Source organism: Gopherus flavomarginatus, chromosome 17 (genome assembly GCF_025201925.1).
Source record: "Gopherus flavomarginatus isolate rGopFla2 chromosome 17, rGopFla2.mat.asm, whole genome shotgun sequence".
NCBI classification, from domain to species: Eukaryota; Metazoa; Chordata; order Testudines; family Testudinidae; genus Gopherus; species Gopherus flavomarginatus.
Window position 1 is genome coordinate 5,473,099 of NC_066633.1, and position 20,283 is coordinate 5,493,381.

A 20,283-nucleotide genomic window follows, 5' to 3' on the forward strand; every position below is an offset into this window, starting at 1 on the left:
TCCTTCCTGACCTTAGGCAGCTTGTGGTTGGTTTATGCCTTGGAGCATGAGTGCACATCACTCTGCATGTGGTTCACAGCAAGCAAAAGATTGACTGAGATGGAGTCAAGGATTCCTTGTTCTTGGTTCACTACCTTTGCCTTCATCCCTTGTTATCAGTCAGTGCAACATCTTGATAAAAAAACTTCCCTGTGCCCCCAAACGAATCAATGGCTTTTAAAATTCATTTGAAACAACTATCTGAGCCCTGAAAAGTTTTCCTACAAACAAAATTGGACTATTGGGTCCTGACAAGCTCAATGCTACTTTGACAGCACTTTAAGGGTTCCCTTTGGCACCACAGATGCATTGGATGAACACGCTGTGTGTCAGAATCTCCTTGGCTCAGCTCCAAGGAAGTCAGTGGAGTCCTGAACGGGATGCATGTGGTCCTTTGTATGCATTTGCAGCCCTGATGATGGTGCTGTCAGCAGCATAGCTGCTGCATGCACCCTGTGTTCAAATACAGCAAGAGAAGAGCAGGATTTCTGCCAGCCCACATGTGAGAAATTTTATTAAAGAAAACCAAGGCTGATGCAGCAGTCAGCTTCCTCATAAATCAGACTCCAAAAGATCATCCTTGTTTACAAATACAGGAAAATGACTGACTGTCTAGCTCCAGAGCTACAATAAAACAGCTTAATTTCTCTCTGATGACATTAGCTTCAGTCCAGCCATCTCCCTGCACCCAAGACCTAAAGCAGCACTCTATCCCCAGTCTTTGTGTGAGGTTATCACTGCCGGGGAGTAAACAGACTGTGTGAGTCGGAGCAAAATTACAATGTCTCATTAATAGATGTTATTATAACTCCTTACACTGCATGCAGCATAAATTTGAACTTGCACAGGATTCTGGAAGCAAGGATTGAAATTAAACCACAATAAATCATGTCAAGTTGTTTTCCACGGCTGTTTGACTACTAGGCAATAACTGGGCTTGGTGATGGCACTTTGATTTTACACTTCACTAGAACTTGGAACATGATTTGACTATTTTGTGACATCCCAACATCGTGGAATTCCCAACTTTCTGGAGAGACCGGCATTATAAATTCCTTATACTTAGGAATGTTATGCAAGGGACCTTGACAGCTTGGGTCTAGAAAGCTGTTATATTGTGTTAGTAGCACTCTCTCCAATGGTGAGATGCACACAGCTTGCTGGGGGGCGATCTGGGTGCAGTGGTAACAGGACCCTGCAGGGGGTCCAGGTGAAGGTGGTTGGGGCTCAGTGGGGGGGGGGTCTGGGTGTGGGGGGATAGAACTTGGTAGGGGGGTCTGCGTATGGGGGCTGAGTGTTGGGTCCAAAATCTGAGGGAGTGGGGCTCAGTGGGAGGAAGATCCAGGTGCAGGGGGCTTGTCGAGGTGGTCCAGGTGCAGGGCGAATGGGGCTCAGTGTGGGGGGCAGGTTCTGAGTGCTGGGGAGAGGCTTGACAGGCGGGTCTGGGTGTGAGGGGGTCTGGATGTATGGGGGTTGGGTGGATGGGGGAGCATCTCCCTATGCAGGGATCCCTCCCCCTGCAGCTGAGGAGTGATGGGTGCGGGAAGCAGGGTGTGTGTGTGTGTGGGAGTTTGCAGAACTTCCTGCAGCTGGGGGAGGAATCGCGAGGTGGGTCTGACCCGGCCCCAGATGCCGTGTAGTGAAAGAGGAAGTTCTGTCCTCCCCAGCCCAGCCGGGACTAGCAGCTGAGTCTGGTGCAGGGTTGGAGCCACCAGCCGGGTCTTCCCCAGTCCTACCCCCTGCCTCTCAGTGATTTGCCTCTCTGCTGGCTGCCCTGGGCACCCAAAACATACTGCTGGGGAGGGCCACATGACCACTCGTGTGGCTTCCCTTTGCTTCCCTGTCAGAAAGTCAGTTTTCTCCGGGGGACAAATTCTGCACATGCGCAGTGGTGCAGAACTCCCCCAGGAGTAAATTCTGCACCATCTCAGAGCTGCAACCACTTGCACACATAAGTAACTTTACACATGTGAGTAATTCCCTGAGTTCATCTATTCCAGTTGAACTCAATGGGAATACATATATGCATAAAGTATTTGCAGGACTGGGGCTTTTATTTGCCCATTGGAAATTAATTAGAGGAATGCTCCCTTTCTGCTTGGCACTGTGTATGGTCTTGAGCCTTAATGGTTTACATGATCTCTAGGGAAGGGAATGGCATCTTCCTTTAAACAGGAACTTGTTGTTCAACAGATTTCACCTTTGAGAGAGGAAGTGCTCTGCCGGTGGAATTCTAATCTTCCACGACTGAAGAGAGAGCTTTGACTCCTCTATTTTTATGTGTATGTTATCACATGTAGAGATGAAAAATTCACTAACCCTAGTATTTCCCTTAGCATCCATTCTATGGGTGAAATACTGGCCCCACTGAAGTCAATGGGAGTTTTGCTATTGGTCTCACTGGGGCCAGGATTATACCCTATAATTATTAAATATAGATAGGATGTGGCCTAATAAAAGCAACTTGCAGAACACCAGAGATAAACTCTTCTTGCAGGAAAGCCTCAGCTTGGGGCTTTGCCATTAAAGTATAATTAGATCTCTCCTTACATTGTAAGATCAAAGAAATTGGAACAATGTCTGCTCTGACACCAGGGTAAACCCAGAGGGACTCCTTGATTTCAGTGGAATTTGGCTCAACTTCTCACTTGAACCTATTTCAATATACAAGGCCAATTTCTGAATTGATTTATACCCCTATATTTCCCTATTGAGGCCCCAGGGAGTGCAAATCAGTGCAGACTTTGGCTTTCATTGCGTGTGCGGCAGGTCAGACAGCCCTTGATTACAGAGGTATAGAGTGAAGGGATAGGACTGACTGTGGTAAATGTAGTGAGTAAGATGCCAATCGAAAGTGCTGAGGATTGAGTTCAGTTAGCTTCTTGGGCTGCATTCAGCAGAAATGTTGTATGCCACTTGCTCTCTACACCCTTAAGAACTGCAGCACATAGTCGTTCTATAACGTAGACAACTGGCAAGTTAGAGGATTCTGAGTTAGGACTGGTGTAAAACAAAATTGTGAGAGGGCCTGAAGGACCTTGGAATGTTTTTCTGCAGTCATCCTGGCTGTCTTGCTGTAGATGCCAATCTGGAATCACGCTCTGAGGTTCTGTTGTATTCCTATATGTTTGAGAGTGCTAGCCATGTTAGTCTGTGTCAGCAGAAAGAAGGAGGAGTCGTGATAGTCTCTAAGGTGCCACAAGGACTCCTTGTTCTTTTTGTATTCCTGTATGTCATGCATGTTGTAGTCTAAGGACCTGATTCAAAGTCATTGGGAGTTTCTCTATTAACTTCTATGTGTATTGGATAAGGCCCTTATAAACCTAAGTAACAATGCCGGTGTCCTTCAGCCTTTGTCATTTTTGAGCCCTAAAACTGCATGTTGGATGTGAGGGATAGGAATCAACTTCCTGCAAAGCTATTGCAGCTTCTCCATCCACCAAGTTCCAAGGCTTTCGTGTTCCTCCAGGCCTCCTTAAAGAGCCCATGAAACTTGAGTTACTCTGATGCTGGCATAGAGTGATTTCCATATGAGAGCTGATTCAAAGGGACAACCTCACATAGCTTAGACATGCTTTATACAGAGAGAGACATGATAGAATAGACATGGTTTGTTAAAATCTGGAACAATTTTCGCTTGGTTTAACCATTCTCGTAGTGTCTGCAACTCAGACTCTTTAAGAGGCAGGTGATGCAATCAGTAGCTCCCTGCGGAGTGGAGAGCAGTTTAATTCCCCTCATTTTATCCCCAAAGTTTGTTTAAAAAATAGCCTGGTTTATTTTTCTCTCTCACCCTTTTGGAGGTGGGGGGAAGAGCGCTCGTGCAGCAGACAGAGCTCATGCACACGCTATTTCTGCGCACACGCACCGAGATACAGCCGTGACCCCCCCCCCCCCCCCCCCCGGCGCAATCTGTCGCTCGCTGCAGCACATTCCCTCCGAATACTGTTCTACTGCACATGAAGCAGAACCAGAACTTTTGATCCGTTAACTGGCTTCCAAAGGACCGCAGGGCAACCCCCCGTGCTAGGCAGCGGGGGGACGCATCCTCCTAGCCCGGGCATGTGGCAGGCGGCCAGGGCACTGACCCGGGCGTGCTAGTTGGGTGCTGGTGTGCTCGAGTCAGCCTCGCCAGCGGGGAAAGTGCACCCACGCTCCCCACGCTGCAGCTATGCCCCCCCCCCCAGGGGCGCGCTGCCCGGGATTTGCGGCCGGTCTTTGCAAGGCTCCCCAGCCCTGCCCGGCTGCCGGGCCTGGGGAGGAGATGGGGGGCGGGCGTAGCCACACAGACCTGAGCAACAGCCGCCACTTTCCTCTCCCTCCCGCCAGTTCCGTGCGGAGCAGGGGGCTGGGGACCGCCTGCGCCCCCAGATCCCCCCAGGTCCGAGCGCACATCGCTGCTGCCCCGGCTCCTCCCGGGGCTCCGGAGCCAGGCGGGCTGCAGGGGCCGGGGAGGCGAGTGTCCCTGCGGGGCTGGGAGGGGGCCGGCGGGCAGGGCAGAGGCTCCAGCCCGGCTCCATCTGTCCCCTTCTCTCGGGCAGGCTCTCGTCGCCGGGCGGCTGCGGGGGCTGCGGCGGCAGCAGAAGCGGGGTCATCCTGGACATCGCCTCCCTGAAGATGAACGAGCTGGAGTCCGAGGTGCTGCCCCTGCCGCCCCGCTACCGGTTCCGGGACCTGCTGCTGGGGGACCAGGCCTTCCAGAACGACGACAGGTGGGGGAGGTGTCAGCCCCCATGGCGCGGGGGCGGGACGGGGTGTCAGCCCCAGGGCCCGGGGGCGGGAGGGGGTGTCAGCCCCAGGGCCCGGGGGCGGGAGGGGGTGTCAGCCCCCAGGGCCTGGGGGGCGGGGGGGGTGTCAGCCCTAAGGGAGAGGGGGTCGAGAGTGTCAGCCCTCAGGGCGCAGGGGTCACGGGGTGTCAGCCCTCAGGGCCCGGGGGGAGGGGGTGTCAGCCCCCATGGCGCGGGGCGAGGGAGGGGGTGTCAGCCCCCATGGCGCGGGGGTCAGGGAGTGTCAGCCCCCAGAGCCCGGGGAGCAGGAGGGGGTGTCAGCCCCAGGGCCCGGGGGCGGGAGGGGGTGTCAGCCCCCAGGGCGCGGGGGTCAGGGGGTGTCAGCCCCAGGGCCCGGGGGGCAGGAGGGGGTGTCAGCCCCAGGGCGCAGGGGTCAGGGGGTGTCAGCCCTCAGGGCCCGGGGGTAGGGGGTGTCAGCCCCCAGGGCCAGGGGGCGGGAGGGGGTGTCAGCCCTCAGGTCCCGGGGGGCGGGAGAGGGTGTCAGCCCCCATGGCGGGGGGGTCAGGGAGTGTCAGCCCCCAGGGCCCGGGAGGCGAGGGGCGGTGTCAGCCCCCAGGGCCGGCGGGCGGGACGGGGTATCAGCCCCCCAGGGCCAGGGGGGAAGGGTTTGTGTGTCAGCCCCCAGGGCGAGGAGGCAGGGGGCTGGCACAGAGTGTAAGGGGTGGCCAGGGCATGTTAACCCCCAGGGGCTGGGAGGAGAAGGACTGGGGCGTTGCTGGCCCATAGGGTAGAGAGGGGGGTGTCAGAGGGAGCATTGCCAAAGGTCATTGGGCTAGGGGGTGCTGGAGGGGAGGGTGCTGGCCCAAAAGGGCATGTCGGGGGGTGGGGTGGGGGGGAGAGAGATGCTAGTTGCTCTCAGGCGGCTCTCCTAGGTGCTGTGCCCGGGGAACTCTCCAGGGTGCTGAAGGCACGTTCCCATCACAGGGACTCTGGACTGGCATCGCGGCTGGAGGCGAAGGGGGATTAGCTGGGTAATAGTGTGTGTGTGTGTGGGGGGGGGAGTTGCTCTTTTCATTGACCCGCTGAGAGTGGGATTCTGTGGGGGATCCAGCTGGAGACGCGCGAAGGTTCCGGGAGCTCCCTTAGGTGCTCGCTGTGGGTGGAGATCCCCCGCTGTGTGGATTCGGAGGCCATGGTTGGGTTGAAGAGTTTGTATTCATTTAAGATTACAGTGCTGGCTGCACTTAACTCCGAGGCTCTGTCTGCAGCTATGATGCTAATGTGAACTGATCGATTGCAAGGGACTGCCGGAGATGTTGCAAAATTGTTTGCTTCTTGGATTGGCTTGGAATATGGCCGTTTAGATTTTATTTGAAAGCTTCCTTTTCCTCCTCACTCGCAGTGATCGATTAACAGGTCTGCAAGGATAAATCAAAACGAAGAAAAACCATAAGGTGTAAGGGATCTCCTTAAGGATATCAGTGAAAACAAATTAATAAGGAATTGCCTTCCTGTGAAACGTATTTATGGAATAAGAATCAAGAAGATATAATGCCAGAGGAGTAAACTGCAGTATTGTAGGTTGTTTACCACAAATTAGTTGAATGCCTAAACAGATAGCCCTGTCCCGGTGAAGCAAATCTTACCCTGCTGGGTTGTTAGCTCTTGAATAGTTCTGTATAACTCGGGGTACCTTTTTAAAGGCAGCCAGACACTCATGTCACAATGCCTAGAAATACCTGAAGTACTTAAGAAGTGAAACTATCAGGCAGCAAAATTAGCTTATTAATGTCTGAAGCTGGGAATTAAAATCTCTTTCTAACAGTGTTTAAGCTTTCTTTCAAACCTGTAGGTTAAATATATAAAGCTATAATTTGGGGGTCAAGAAGGGAAAGGGGTGTGCCTGTGTGTAACAGATATAATTCCCAAATGATACTTTAAATAACCAATTAAAACAATATCCATCAAATAATAGCTACATGAGAAGAACTGGCAATTCTCAAGAGTGAATGCTTGATTTACAATGTTTTGAAACTCAAAGCCCCTTAGAAGTCACTACTTAAAACTGATGTAGATGTATCGCATCCATTAAGATGACTTTATTCAGGGAAAATGGGAATTTGGTTGGAAATAGACTGTCACATAATAAAATAGCTGAATTTCAAAAATATGACAGTGATTTTTATAAGGATGAACACTACAGTTCTACTGTTTTCCAGCTTTAAATCATTGTAATGATGTGAAATACCTTAATTTTTGAGTCACTGCAGATTTTGTGTTTATTAAGGGAGAGGTAGCTCAGTGGTTTGAGCATTGGCCTGCTAAACCCAGAGTAGTGAGTTCAGTTCTTAAGCAGACCACTTATGGATCTGGGGCAAAATCAGTACTTGGTCCTGCTAGTGAAGGCAGGGGGCTGGACTCGATCTTTCAGGGTCCCTTCCAGTTCTATGAGATAGGTATATCTCCATATGTTATATTATTATCTTTGTTCTCATTTGGCACTGGTCATTAGTCTCTTCTTTGGTCTGGATACAGATGTCTCGGATTCAGAAGTTAGCTCGAGTTTTAGTATGAAACCGCTAGCTTGAGAGTGATGTTTCTGTATTAACTTGGCAAATCTATTAGCTTTGTTTCTCAAGATGTTTTTAATTCACTTCTTTTGGTGCTGTTCTATCCAGTTGTTTGGCTTTTTGCCTCAACCTGGAAGTACTGAAAACTATACACTGTATTTGGAAATGTTTAACTTCTTTGATGGTGCCCAGTCCTGCCATCCCTGCTCATGTCAATAATCCACGCTCACATACCAAGGATCAAGTCAATGCTCTTATTGACTTCTGCAGCAGCAGTTAGACCACTGGAGAACACTTTTGAAAATTCTGTTCCAGGGACTGATGACCATAGTATCTTGGAGATGAATCAAGCTCTCTAGAGTAATTTTGACTAGTAAATTAGCCTATGCCAAACCAGGGTAATGTTTAGCTGACTTAGACTAGCAGAGCAAAGTGGGAAAACATTTTTGGCATTCCTATACTTACTCATAAATACCAAGCAGTTCAGATATATGCCTTGAAATGCTTTGATATAATTTTGACAGGAATGTGGTGTTGTATATCTGATGAAAAGTCCCTATGAGAACAGCCCATGGCACTGTGAACAATTTAAATAATGATATGTGCAGGCCACATTCCTGGTCTTAGAGTTGGAGTGTGAATAGCAAACTCTCAATGGCATAAAATATCTGATTTATTTAAAAGAGCGAAGTAAAAGGATTAACGTTGTAAGTATCTGCCTTTTTGGAAGCTCCTCCAGAGTGTTAATGTGTTCAAAAAATGATGCATGCCTGTGGAGCAGCATCAACTTGAACGGGCTGTGAATACCCTGCCTTAGAAAGGAAGCCAGCAATTAGCTTTCTGTCTTATTAGAAAGCATTTCTGTTGGTTGGAGAATTATTAAACCATCTTCACCACAGAGGATGTTGGGGAGACACCTACACTGGATTTAGGTAAGAAAGATGAGGTTGAGGCACCAGAAGAGAAGGTGTCAGAGCAAATAACTAAGCACCTAAATTAAGGAGCAGTAGGAGCAGAGATTGCATCCAGAAATTCTGCAGGAACTTTAGAATGAAATGACTGAGCTGATGATGAATATATGCAAACTCTTACTGAAATCAGTTACCAGAATGGAGGGTAGCAAATGTTGTACCTATTTTTAAAAAGAGATTTGGGGGTGAAGCAGCAAACTCTACACAATAAGCCTTCACATAGGTAAACTGGTTGAAACTGTAATTGCAAAATAGAATTTTAATATGCCTTGATAGAGGATGGGAAGAAATCAAGCAGAAGATAAATAAGAAGAAACATTATGGAAGTAAAGAAAATAATGAATGATACAGAATTGAGTGCTCCTATGTATTCTTTCTCCTCCTGCACAAGGCAAGGGGATACTTAATGAAAAGCAACAAATTTAAAATGGAAAAAAGGAAATGCTTTTTCACATGACTCATAATTAATCTGTGGAACTCATTGCCACAAATATCATTGTGGCCTAAAGATTAGTGGGATTCAAAACCAGGACTAGACATTAGGACATCCACAATTACATAACATAGGATTAAATTTCATTTGGAAGGGACACAATCCCCTTTCTTCTAGGTACAAGCCAACTGCTAACAGGCATAGGTAAGACATTTCCTCTTTGAGTAGGTTGCTCTATGAAGGCCTTTCCACTGACCTTAATAGGTTTTGGGTCAGGCCCTAATTGCCCACTTGCACCTTATTCTGAGGGATTTGACATTGGCTACTGTCAGAGCCAGGTTACGGGAGTAAACAGACCACTGGTCTGATCTGGCATGGCAAGTCCTCTGGTTTATGACTCACTGATACTTTGTTGCCATGCAGGCATTCAAAGCAATCAGAATATAATAAAGCTGTACAATAAACCAAATGCTATTGAGCTAATTTATATTTGAGCCAATGCCCAAAGGACAAAACCTGAAAGGAGTTGAAGTGAAATGGGGAGGGGGATGCTCATTGCTTATGTTTTGCTGCCTTTTAACTAACTTGGCAACCTGGTAAATTTCTGACTCCGCTTTACTTGGAACCCTCTGTTAGATGATATTGCAAGCATGTGTATGTAGGAGCATGGCCAGCTGGGGGGCTGGAGGAGAGGAGCAGGGACTGAGCGTAACAATCCATTGTTGATGTAAGATAGGAATTTATAATGAAAGTTTCTGATTCTAAAGTGAAATTGATATTTACTGATTAAAGTCAGCTGAGAAAGCACATCTGTGGAACTGATAAATATAGATACAGTATATGCCACAAGGGCTTCCCTCTGTATCTTTGTACTCTTGACTGTACCAGTGTTTGGCATCCAACACTCCACTCTTTGTCAGTTTTACACTGGGCAGAGCTGACAGCTGGGGGAGTGGGAAAAAAAAATCAGAACTGTGCTTGGAAAACAGATCCATAAGGATCATGTTCTTTGCCCAAGTTAAACAGCCAGCAGATATTTCCAGAAAATCAATGCAGAGAGCCACAAGGCCCATTTTATAGTAGCAAGAAGTAATGGATGTCACTTTGATTAAGTGTATTTTTCTGAATCTAATTATTAACCAAGATTCTGTTTGGTATATGCAAGGATTTTTATAACAGCTTATGTGTGGAAGGTATGCAGTACCATCTATATAAAGATTTCAGCATCTTCTCTTTTGAATCTAAGATTGTCCTGGTGTATAACCAAGAAATAGCAGTGCTTAGAAGGATTTAACAACAGGCAAACTCCTCTCATTTGTTCTTCCAGGTTAATGGGTCTGTGATGCATTCTCTTCCTCCTTTCTCGGGATTATCCACATTCCAGCTTTTAAATTTGTCACTAAGTGCTATATCTAAATCATGGGCCAGATTATGTTTATAGGTTCCTATATCTGGCTACAGGGGCACCCTCTCATTAAAAGATCTGCCTCTTGCACTCTGTAGTTTTGCAAGTTATCCCTAACAAGGAAGTGATTTTCTTCTTGAATGCATCATTCAGTGTAATGCTGTGCCGTACTGCACAATTTCTTATCCTTCCACCAATTGTTCTGAATCCTCACTCATTTTCTCTGTAGCTAAAGCTATCCTGTATATACATGTGTTATAAACAGTTGGTTAAGGGTTAATGTCTCTTTTACCTGTAAAGGGTTAACTAGCTCAGTAAACCTGGAACATCTGACCAGAGGACCAATCAGGAGACAAGATACTTTCAAATCTCGGTGGAGGGAAGCCTTTGCGCTTTTTGGGTTTTTCGTTGTTCTTTCTGGGGGCTAGGAGATGCCAGACATGCATCCAGGTTCCTCCAATCTTTCTGAAAAAGTCTCTTCTGCTAAATTTAGTAAGTATTAGTTAGAAAGGCGGTTTAGTCTTTTGATTATTTTCTTTATTGCAAATGTGTATTTTGCTGGAAGGATTGTATTTCTGTTTGCTGCAACTTGTATTGTGCTGAGGGGAGGATTCTCTCTATTCTCTATAAGCTGAAAGACCCTGTAACATTTTTTCATCTTGATATTACAGAGATAATTTTTTACTTTTTCTTTCTTTTATTAAAAGCTTTTCTTTTTAAGCACCTGATTGATTTTTCCCTTGTCTAAGACTCAAGGGGAGGGGGTCCGCACTCACCAGAGAATTGGTGGGAGAAAGGAGAGAAGGGGGAGGAAAAGCCTGATTTCTCTCTGTGTTAGGAATCTGTCTCTCTCTCAGGGAGTGGTGAGGGGGAAAAGAGGACGGGGGAAGGCGAATTTCCTCTTTGTTTTAGATTCACAGAGCTTGAATCTGTATAGTCTTTCCAGGATAACCCGGGGAGAGGCAACGGTGGGGGAAAGGGTTTACTTTCCTTGTGTTAAGATCCAAGGGGGTTTGGGTCTTGGGGTCACCAGGGAAGAGTTTGGGGAGTCAGAAAGTGTCCCAAAATACTATATTTTTGGGTGGTGGCAGCTCTATCATTTCTAAGCTAGTAATTAGGCTTACAGGGGTTCATGCAGGTACCCCATCCTTTGGATGCTAAGGTTCAGAGTGGGGATACTACCTTGACAACGTGATTGTCACTAGGCACACTGGCAAATTTCTATGACTTATTCAGAGAATATGAATGCTTCTCTGAAAATACTGAAATGTATCCTGAAGATAATGACATTTATTTCTGTGATGACAGAGTACTGAAGGGTGCTTACAAAGCTACATTTTAACAATACTTGAGACTATGCAGCCTCTTCCTCATTGGTTAATGTCCTTTTTGTATTAAAATAGGCAGGATGCTTTTAGGTTGAAGGCCCTGGACTGTGACCCAGGAGATCTAGGTACAATTCCCAGCTCTTCCTCCTCCTGTGGCACCTTTTGGGCAATTCACTTCACCTCTGTCTGCCTTAGTCCCCACCTGTAAAGTGAGGCTCATACTCCTTCTCTCCCACCTCTTGTCTAGATGATGAATTCTTTTGGGGAGAGCCTGCTTCTTATAACATGTGGGTACGGTGCCTAGCACATTGGGCCTTCGGTCTCATTTGAGACCCCTAAATCCTGTTCTTATACCAATACAAAATAATATAAATTACAGAATTAACAGAAAGATCATACTTTCTTGAACTTCAGATATAGTTCAAATCACATTGTGCTGTCTACTTCTTATGGAAAAATACTGTCATGGAGTGGAGCGATCACACAGCATGAGATTAAAATTACCCTACTCTCACTAAATCAAAAATTATCTGCTATCTAGTCACTGGTCAAATACTTTCAGCAGCTGTCATAATAAAACATAAATAAGTTGAGAGCATTGCTTGTATCTATCACTGCACTTAAGACTGAAGTTTGATTTCCAGCTGTTTCTGAACGATGCATTTTATCAAACATACCCAGCAGCACATTTTAGAAGTTGGAACTGTAGAAGGTCACCTGGCAGACTAGCCTCCCCAAAGAGAGGAAAATGAAAGGGAGGAATGAAGGGCAACTGTGCATTGAGACACCAGTGCTTTTAATAATGTCAAGATTTGTATTTCACAGGGAAAACCAGTAGCTTGGAAAAAGCTAATAGAAGCAGTTTAAATACCTGGAAAGGAAAATTTAGAACATTTATTAATAACTGAGATTATATTTTCCTAAATCCTTATATTGTTGAGAAGGTTCTTAGCTGACAGTAATCTAGCAAGGAACTAACACTGAAATAAGAATTAAGCAAGTCTGATTAGTAATAATAAACTGCCTGATATTTCCAGTTGAAGTGAAGTGGTGTATGGCTTGTATTTCTTAATGTTTCCAAAGTCTTGTAAACAAGCTTCTGATACATCTGGTAGCAAAATAGAAGATTAGGGTTGGAAGAGACCTCAGGAGGTCATCTAGTCCAACCCCCTGCTCAAAGCAGAACCAATCCCCAACTAAATCATCCCAGTCATGGCTTTGTTAAGCTGGGCCTTAAAAACCTCTAACAGTGGAGATTCCACCAGCTCCCTAGGTAACACATTCCAGTGTGTCACCACCCTCCTAGTGAAATAGTGTTTCCTAATATCCAACCTAGAACTCTCCCACTGCAACTTGAGATCATTGCTCCTTGTTCTGTCATCTGCCACCACTGAGAACAGACTAGATCCATCCTCTTTGGAACCCTCTTTCAGGTAGTTGAAGGCTGCTATCAAATCCCCCCTCACTCTTCTCCTCTGCAGACTAAATAACCCCAGTTCCCTCAGCCTCTCCTCATAAGGCAGTTACCTAATCATTTTTGTTGCCTTCCACTGGACTCTCTCAAATTTGTCCACATCCCTTCCGTAGTCAAGAGACCAAAACTGGACACAATACTCCAAGTGTGGCCTCACCAGTGCTGAATAGAGGGGAATAATCACTTCCTTCAATCTACTGACAATGCTCCTACTAATACAGCCCAGTATGCCATTGACCTTCTTGACAACAACAAGCCACAAAGCAGTTAGAGTTAGTCAAACTGTAACTTTAATTTTAGCATCCTTTCAAAGATGCAAAAGGAATTCCTGATGGTATTGTAAGAAGACTTTATTGAGTGAGTTTTTATGGCTGCATTATGTTCTCTTCATGTGACTGGATATAGCATTTTTTGTACCACCAACACAGGCAAAATCAAACCGTGTTAGGAGTGCATCTATGTTGCAACTGCACTCCTCAATGTGGCTGTAACTGTAATGCAAATGGAAGCCAAGCAGTCAGGGAACTTCCAAAAATACACCCATTGCCTATCTAGCTGTAGGTAATACCAAACGTGTACATTAATTTGCTATACCCAACCAAGAATATGAGATACAACGGTATCGTTTGTGGTGGAAGTGGGGAGAAGGTGATCTCGGCAGCTGTATTGACTTGACACACAGTCTCAGAAATAAAAGTTAAGACACATTTTTAGAAAAATCTCATTGTGAGGCATACTGTACGTTTTGTGGTATGACTAGAATATTAGGGCAGGTTTGTGGATCAGATAGCACACAGGCCAGGGATTTGGGAATCTTGGGCTCCCAGCTCTGACATTAACCTGCATCATGACAAATCACTTGCCCTGTCTGTGCCTACCCTTTGTCTGTCTATTTAGATTGGAGCTGGGACTCTTTCTGACTCTGTCCGGCACAATGGAGCCTCCTCTTATTTGGGGCCTGCAGGCCCCACTAAAATACAAGTAATTAATAACTGAGAGCTTAGAATGAGGTCAGGGAAGGCCAGTAATGTTGCCTTTGGATCAAATAGACACCCCTCCCTATTTCTGTGTTGCACAGTGCTAGGTTCATATGGTGAACTTTTTACTGTCGAGTTTTCTTTTACCCTTCCCTGTGTATCCATATTAGAGATGCACATTTAACGTAATATCTGTGTTCCCGTTCAGTTCTGCCTCAATTTCAGTTTTCCAAGCTGCCTTTCCCTGGTAGGACTCAGTCTCCCAAAATAACCAGTCCTCTCTTCTACACCCTGTTCCCACTTGTGACGTTTTCTATTGCTTGTATTATTATCTGTGCTTTGATATCAGGGCTCCCACCTTTTGCCAGCTCCTTCTCAAACTCTGGCAATGTGGTTCTTAACTGTGCCTCATTGAACATGCTAGTATTGCACCCCTCACTTCTGAGAGAAGTGCATGGTGGTGACAAGGGATAATTGTGCTATTATCCTGAGTAAATTCAAAGCTATTAGTACATTTAATATGGGCTGTGGGTTATTCTTTCCAATGAAGTCATGAGTCATTTCAAGATCTCATACTGGGCACAGAATATATGACTGCCACTGCAGTCTATGTGTTGTGTACACACACATACTAAATGAGGCTAAAATTGCTCAATAAGTCATTGTGATTCCCTCCTAAGCAGGTGTATAACAGTTTGGGACAGCATCATAAGAAGGAGATTTTTGTTTTGTTTGTAGATTTTTAATGAATACATGGCATTCCTAATTGCTATTTACTTTATGAATTGTTGTGAAGGATTCAGGTGGTAATTACTGACTTGAAGTGTTAATTGAAAATGCCATTTCAAAAACACTTTAATTGATATTTTCTGCATACATACTGCATATGCCAGATTTCTTTTAGATTAGGAACCCAGTTGTTATCTGTAGGAATATTAGTAAAATTTAATGGATGAAGAATAGAAGTGCCGTTTGCTCATTATTATATATAAAATGTTTACAAACAAGATACTAGTATTCTTTTCATGAATATTGTTCGCATTTTTGTTACTAGAAAGAGCCAGATACTGAGAATAAGTGCAACATAGAGTCCAGTGAAGTGAGTGGATGTTGTCCTTTGGGAGGTACCATATATACATCATATACCATGCAGAAAAGGAAGAATATTGGTTTTCAGTTGGTTAGTATGATTTAACCTCACTGGCTTAAATGTCCCTCTTTCTGTGGTGTATTTTCTCTGTATGTCTAGCATTATTTTAGTTTTTATAATTTATGTTGTTTTTTCCCCCCCAATTAAAATCTAATGTTACATATAACTGAGAGCATGTCTCAAATGGGCTAGATGTAGAAAACTGGAAGGCAGAAGGCTAGCTCCTCAGCTGGGGTAAATTGGTGTAGCTCTGTTGAACTGATATCAGATGAGGATCTGGTCTCGCCCATAGATCTGATAGGTTGGAGGTCTGAAGGAAAAGAATACAGTCATAGAAGTAAAGTGGTAAAGATCAGATATGGGCAAAGGGCACTTATGTTGCTAGAAGAACTAAGGAGTCAAATGGCAACCCTGTAAAGTAACATTGCTGTTATATGTAATTTCTAATGGTTATTGTATGTCTTATTTCAGTAAAAACTAATCTATGTAGCATGAACAAAATTGGGATTTTTATGTTTTTTACATAACATACAAAGAATGTTTTAATTGGAGGGTTTAGTGTCGAGAAGTGTCCTCCAGCTATCACAGTACATATAGAAACTATTGGAATGAAAACTGACAGCAAAGAAATCTTGTAGACAGATGCTCTACTCCCCAAGGTCAAATGTAGCACAGTAGTTAAATACCAGGCTTCCTCGATTGATTTAGGCATGTGATTACAGTCCATTGAGAGTATAATCAATGGTTCCAGCTGTGCACACTCCTGTTAAAGATGTGACTTTCTTCCTGGGACTTGTCAGAGCTGATGCAGTCTGAATAACAGCAGTTTAACTTGCTTACAAAGAATAGGGGATGGTGGCACATTTTGTCCTCGAGGCATGAAATGTAGCTACTCAAGCCACCCCATAAAATGAAGCTTAAATGGTTGCACATAAGGTCACTGTGCAGATCTATAATGGCTAGGTGTGAAAGGGTTCTCTTGTGCCATAAAAGAATCCCGGGCACAAGGCCATATCCACAAACAGTGTCAAGGACAAGCCTTGGCGTTTGCCCTTTCAGCCATGTGTGAAATCCTGGCTCCACTGACGTCAATGGGAGTTTTGCCCTTACACCCCAGGACGCCAGTAGAGCTATGCTACTGGTGGTACACAAGGCAATTTGGTGGCAGTCACTCTAACTTAGACTTCTCTTACTAACTGGGAATAGTCCAAGGTGTAACCCTGTTTCCTCCCCGCATTTCACTCTAACTTGTAGGTCTATCCTGCCCCCAACTTGTCCTCAGGAAAAGTAATTTGTTGCAGCTCTGAAAAGGGTGGCACCTACTGAGCTGTTCAGATCTGCTGGCTGGTGTGTTGGGAGGGACCAGGGCCTTGGTTTTCACTCCCTACCCCCCTGTTCAGGGGAGATGAGTAGCCCTTATGCAGCACCTGAACTTCCACCCCACTCCCACCTAGACTGAAGATGTGGGGAGCCCTACTGCAGTCATGCAGGGTGTGTGCACGCATGGGTCTGATTCTCCCTTTCTTCTCTGGTCACCCATGTTGGGATGAGAGACAATCAGGCCCTTAAGGAAATAACCACACCCCCTCCCTCTGCAGAGGAGCGTGCAGCCCTTGTACCTACTTCTGGTTCATGCATATGTAGAGGGGTAGGAGGACAAAGAATTTGAATCAAAGGTTCAGGGTTTCTAGGAAGCCTAGCTAATAATAATCAAAGAATTAATATTCCACTTGCCTAAAACTGATTCCAGCTCCACTTATCAGGAGAAAAGAGAACATATTCCATGCGGACACCTTGCAGCTACTACAGATTTCCATTTCCATGCTGTGGTTGCCTCTGATTCCAGGGGCACCAAGCTGGATCCATATTAAAGACATGGCTATTACTTTGCATAGCAAATATGGTGCTATACTAAGAATCTCCTCTGCTGCACTATATACAAGGACTTCTTATTAATTTAAATTTGATTAGTAGCAGCTACGGGAAATTATCTGACAGCTTTAGAACGCTGGCCTGGGGTGTAACTTTCTGATTTGCTTGGCAGAGATCTAGTAAACAATTATCAAACACTTTCACAATAAATTAAAACAACATACTTTGCATTTTATAACGTCTGTAGACATATTAGAGAATTAATCCTCACAGTATGTGTGTATGTTGGGTCATTATCCCTGCTTTAGAGACTGGGAAACTGAGGCACAGAGAGGGTCGTGACCTACCTAAGGTTGCAAAGTGAGTCACTGGCAGGACTAGGATTAAGCTCCAGCATTCCTGGGTTTTGGTCCTGTGCATGGTTTCTCCAAGATCGTTTTGCCTCTCTTGTGCTATGCCTTTGTCTAGAATGCTGATTTGGAAGGGTTTTCCTTTGAAGGAGTTTCTCAGCTGGTTACAGTCCCTCAGCCACCGGCCTTGCACTATCTTACCGCTATCTGAGTTACCCAGAAACATGCTACCTGTGTCAGATTATGGTGTACTTGTACTTCAAGTGCACCTTATCTGTCAAAGGAGCCTTGAAATGTGTTGAAGGCTGTTGTCATTATCATCATTAGGGCCAGACCATGCCGTCAATTTATATGGGAAACTCCTGCTGCCTGGAACGCTATGGTAAAGTCTGTTATGAAAAGTAGCAGAGAGTTCACACAACTTGTTGTAATAGAACAAGCTTTCTTTGGTGTTTGCTGTTGTAGCAGAATAAAGAGGATGCTCTGTTCAGGGACTGCAGATTATCAACAGAGTCTTTGAAACAGCAGCAAGTTATACTTTTGATGGATAGTTTACTTCATGGGTTCTTAAAGGCACAGTACCAACAGCCTAATGTCTACTGTCGCAGGGTAGCTGGCCTCTTTAAGAGAGACAGATTTCAACCCATCCTGTGACTTAGCTAACTTGCCTCCCCAGGTGGGGCAAATGACTCAAACCGGCTGCCACAGCAGGGAAAGACTCCAGGCAGAAAGGCTTGGCAGAGACTTGATGAAGGGCAGGAAAGGATGAAGATTTGAACTTTGATTTGGACTTTAAGGACTTTGTTTGGAATGGCCTAGGATAATTACAGAGGATATTGTTGGCCAAGAGAGAAAAGCCTGTGCAGTGTTTATTGAGGAGCCTGGAAGAGATGGAAACTGAGGCAGGGGTGCTCAGTTAGGAAAGGCGAGTGTAAATGACAGATTCTCTGTAAATGATAAAACAGTAATCCAGGTTCTTTATTGAGAGAATAAAGGTGTATCTGGGTGAAATTTAATGGCCTGTGTAATATAGAAGGTCAGACTAGATGATCGAATGGTCTCTTCTGGCCTTGAAACACCAGCTTCCCCTTCTCCTGTCCCCACAACCTGACTCCACACACTCCTGGAAAAATGACAAGGGAATTCCATGCACCTGAGCCTGTGGTCTCTGTTTGGAGGGTGTCAGTCCTGATGCTATGGATAGTGGTGGTTTCAGAGGCAGAGACACCTTTCTGCTAAGCCTGGGACTGAAAACATTACTTCATTTCATATGAGCCATGTGTATTGATTTGAGGGTGAGACTGAGCTTTACCAGCTAATTTTGTCTAAATTAATGCTGGTGATCCTAATGTAAAAGGCACAGTAGTCGTTTGCCAAGCTCCTATGTCAGGGGTTCTCAAACTGGGGGTCAGGACCCCTCAGGGGATCATGAGGTTATTACATGGGGGCTCACGAGCTGTCAGCCTCCACCCCAAACCCTGCTTTGCCTCCAGCATTTATAATGGTGCTAAATATATAAAAAAGTGTTTTTAATGTACAAGGGGGGGTCGCACTCAGAGACTTGCTGTGTGAAAGGGGTCACCAGTACAGAAGTCTGAGAACCCCTGTCCTATGTGATCCAGTTCCCCAGAATAAGATTTTATCTAAAAACAAAAACATGGCTCAGCTCAATGCTTGTCATGTGTTGGCCACAAAATGGAGACCTACTGAAGATCCTGGGGGCTGTAGTTATTGAAATGCCTTTGCATCTGATGACTGCTCTTTGGCCCGTGTGAGATGAGCTGGTTTTAGTTTCATTCTGAGGAAGAGAGCTGTCTCTTTCACAATAACCGTCCCCTACGGCATCCTTGTCAGCAGTCTTAGGGGAAACTAAAAAGAAGGATGAGATACAGAGAGATTGATAAGTGGCTTTCCTAAGGGCACACTGGACATCTGTGGCAGAACAGGGGGTTGAACCCACATTTGTGCAGTTCCAGGCTAGTGCACTAACCACTGACCCATCCTTTGGCTCCTTGCTTAATTACCTGTACTTTTAACTGTAGAGATGATTCCTTAAGGTTGGATTTGAGGCATGTTTGAGGGAAGCTTATACAGCTGCCGCTCCACGCCTACTTGCTTAGTAAATGGGGACATCGATCATGAGCACAAAATTAATTACAAATATTATCATCCCTAGGTGTGATTTTTACATTACAAAGTGACATAGAATCATACCCTAAAGTATTAGGAATGGAAGAGACTTTGAGAGGTCATCTAGTCCAGTCCCCTGCACTCGTGGCATACGTACATAACATACATAAATCTGAGATAGAAAAGGTGTTTGACATGGTCAGCTGGGCTAAGTGGATGAATACAGAACAACAATGTGAAGGACTAATTCAAAGTAATATAGGATTAAAGCCTTAGAGATGTTAAGGATGTGCAGGAACACTCTATTAGCAGTTCAGAATCTGAAAGATTTCTTTTCTGGTACTTGGATAATCTTGTATCTCAGCGTTTTAAATGAGGCCAGCTGCCATATCGGGTCAAGCCATGCTATGCAGACGTTACCTTAGTGAGTTCTCCAGCATTTGAGAGAATTAGTCTCTGCTCTAAATACCAACTCACACCATTAGCTGTGGAGTCCAGTAGAGGAGAGAAACAGTGTGGTAAACGTGGCAATAAATAAATCCTGGAGAATATGAGACTAAGATGTTATAAAACCCCTTCCTTCATGCAAGAATGGAGTGGTGCTCAGAAGGGGAGTTATAGAGCGGGGGGAAAGGCAAAGGTAACTAGATTCCATCAAATCAGCTTCCCCGAGTAGCTACAATGCCCATCAAACCCTATGGAAATACCTTCCAAAGTTTTAGGGTGAAATCCTTCGTGAAGTAAGTGACAGACCTCTTGTGGACTTCAATGAGGCCAGAATGGCACCCTTAGCTGGTAAGTGGAGCTGGTCGAAGTGTATTTTAAAAACATTTAGATAAGATCGAAACGTTCTGGTT

At 45.2% G+C, this 20,283-nt stretch overlaps 1 protein-coding gene across 8 annotated transcripts in view; it reads left to right on the forward strand.

Moving 5' to 3' along the window:
• KCNT1 (potassium sodium-activated channel subfamily T member 1) overlaps positions 1-20,283 on the forward strand; it is a 193,344-nt gene that overhangs the window by 21,371 nt on the left and 151,690 nt on the right. For all 8 annotated transcript variants that reach the window (XM_050926686.1, XM_050926674.1, XM_050926677.1 and 5 more), the window contains exon 2: positions 4,581-4,751. In XM_050926686.1, the coding sequence (XP_050782643.1) occupies positions 4,581-4,751 (171 nt within the window). The remainder of the gene's footprint in view (positions 1-4,580; positions 4,752-20,283) is intronic.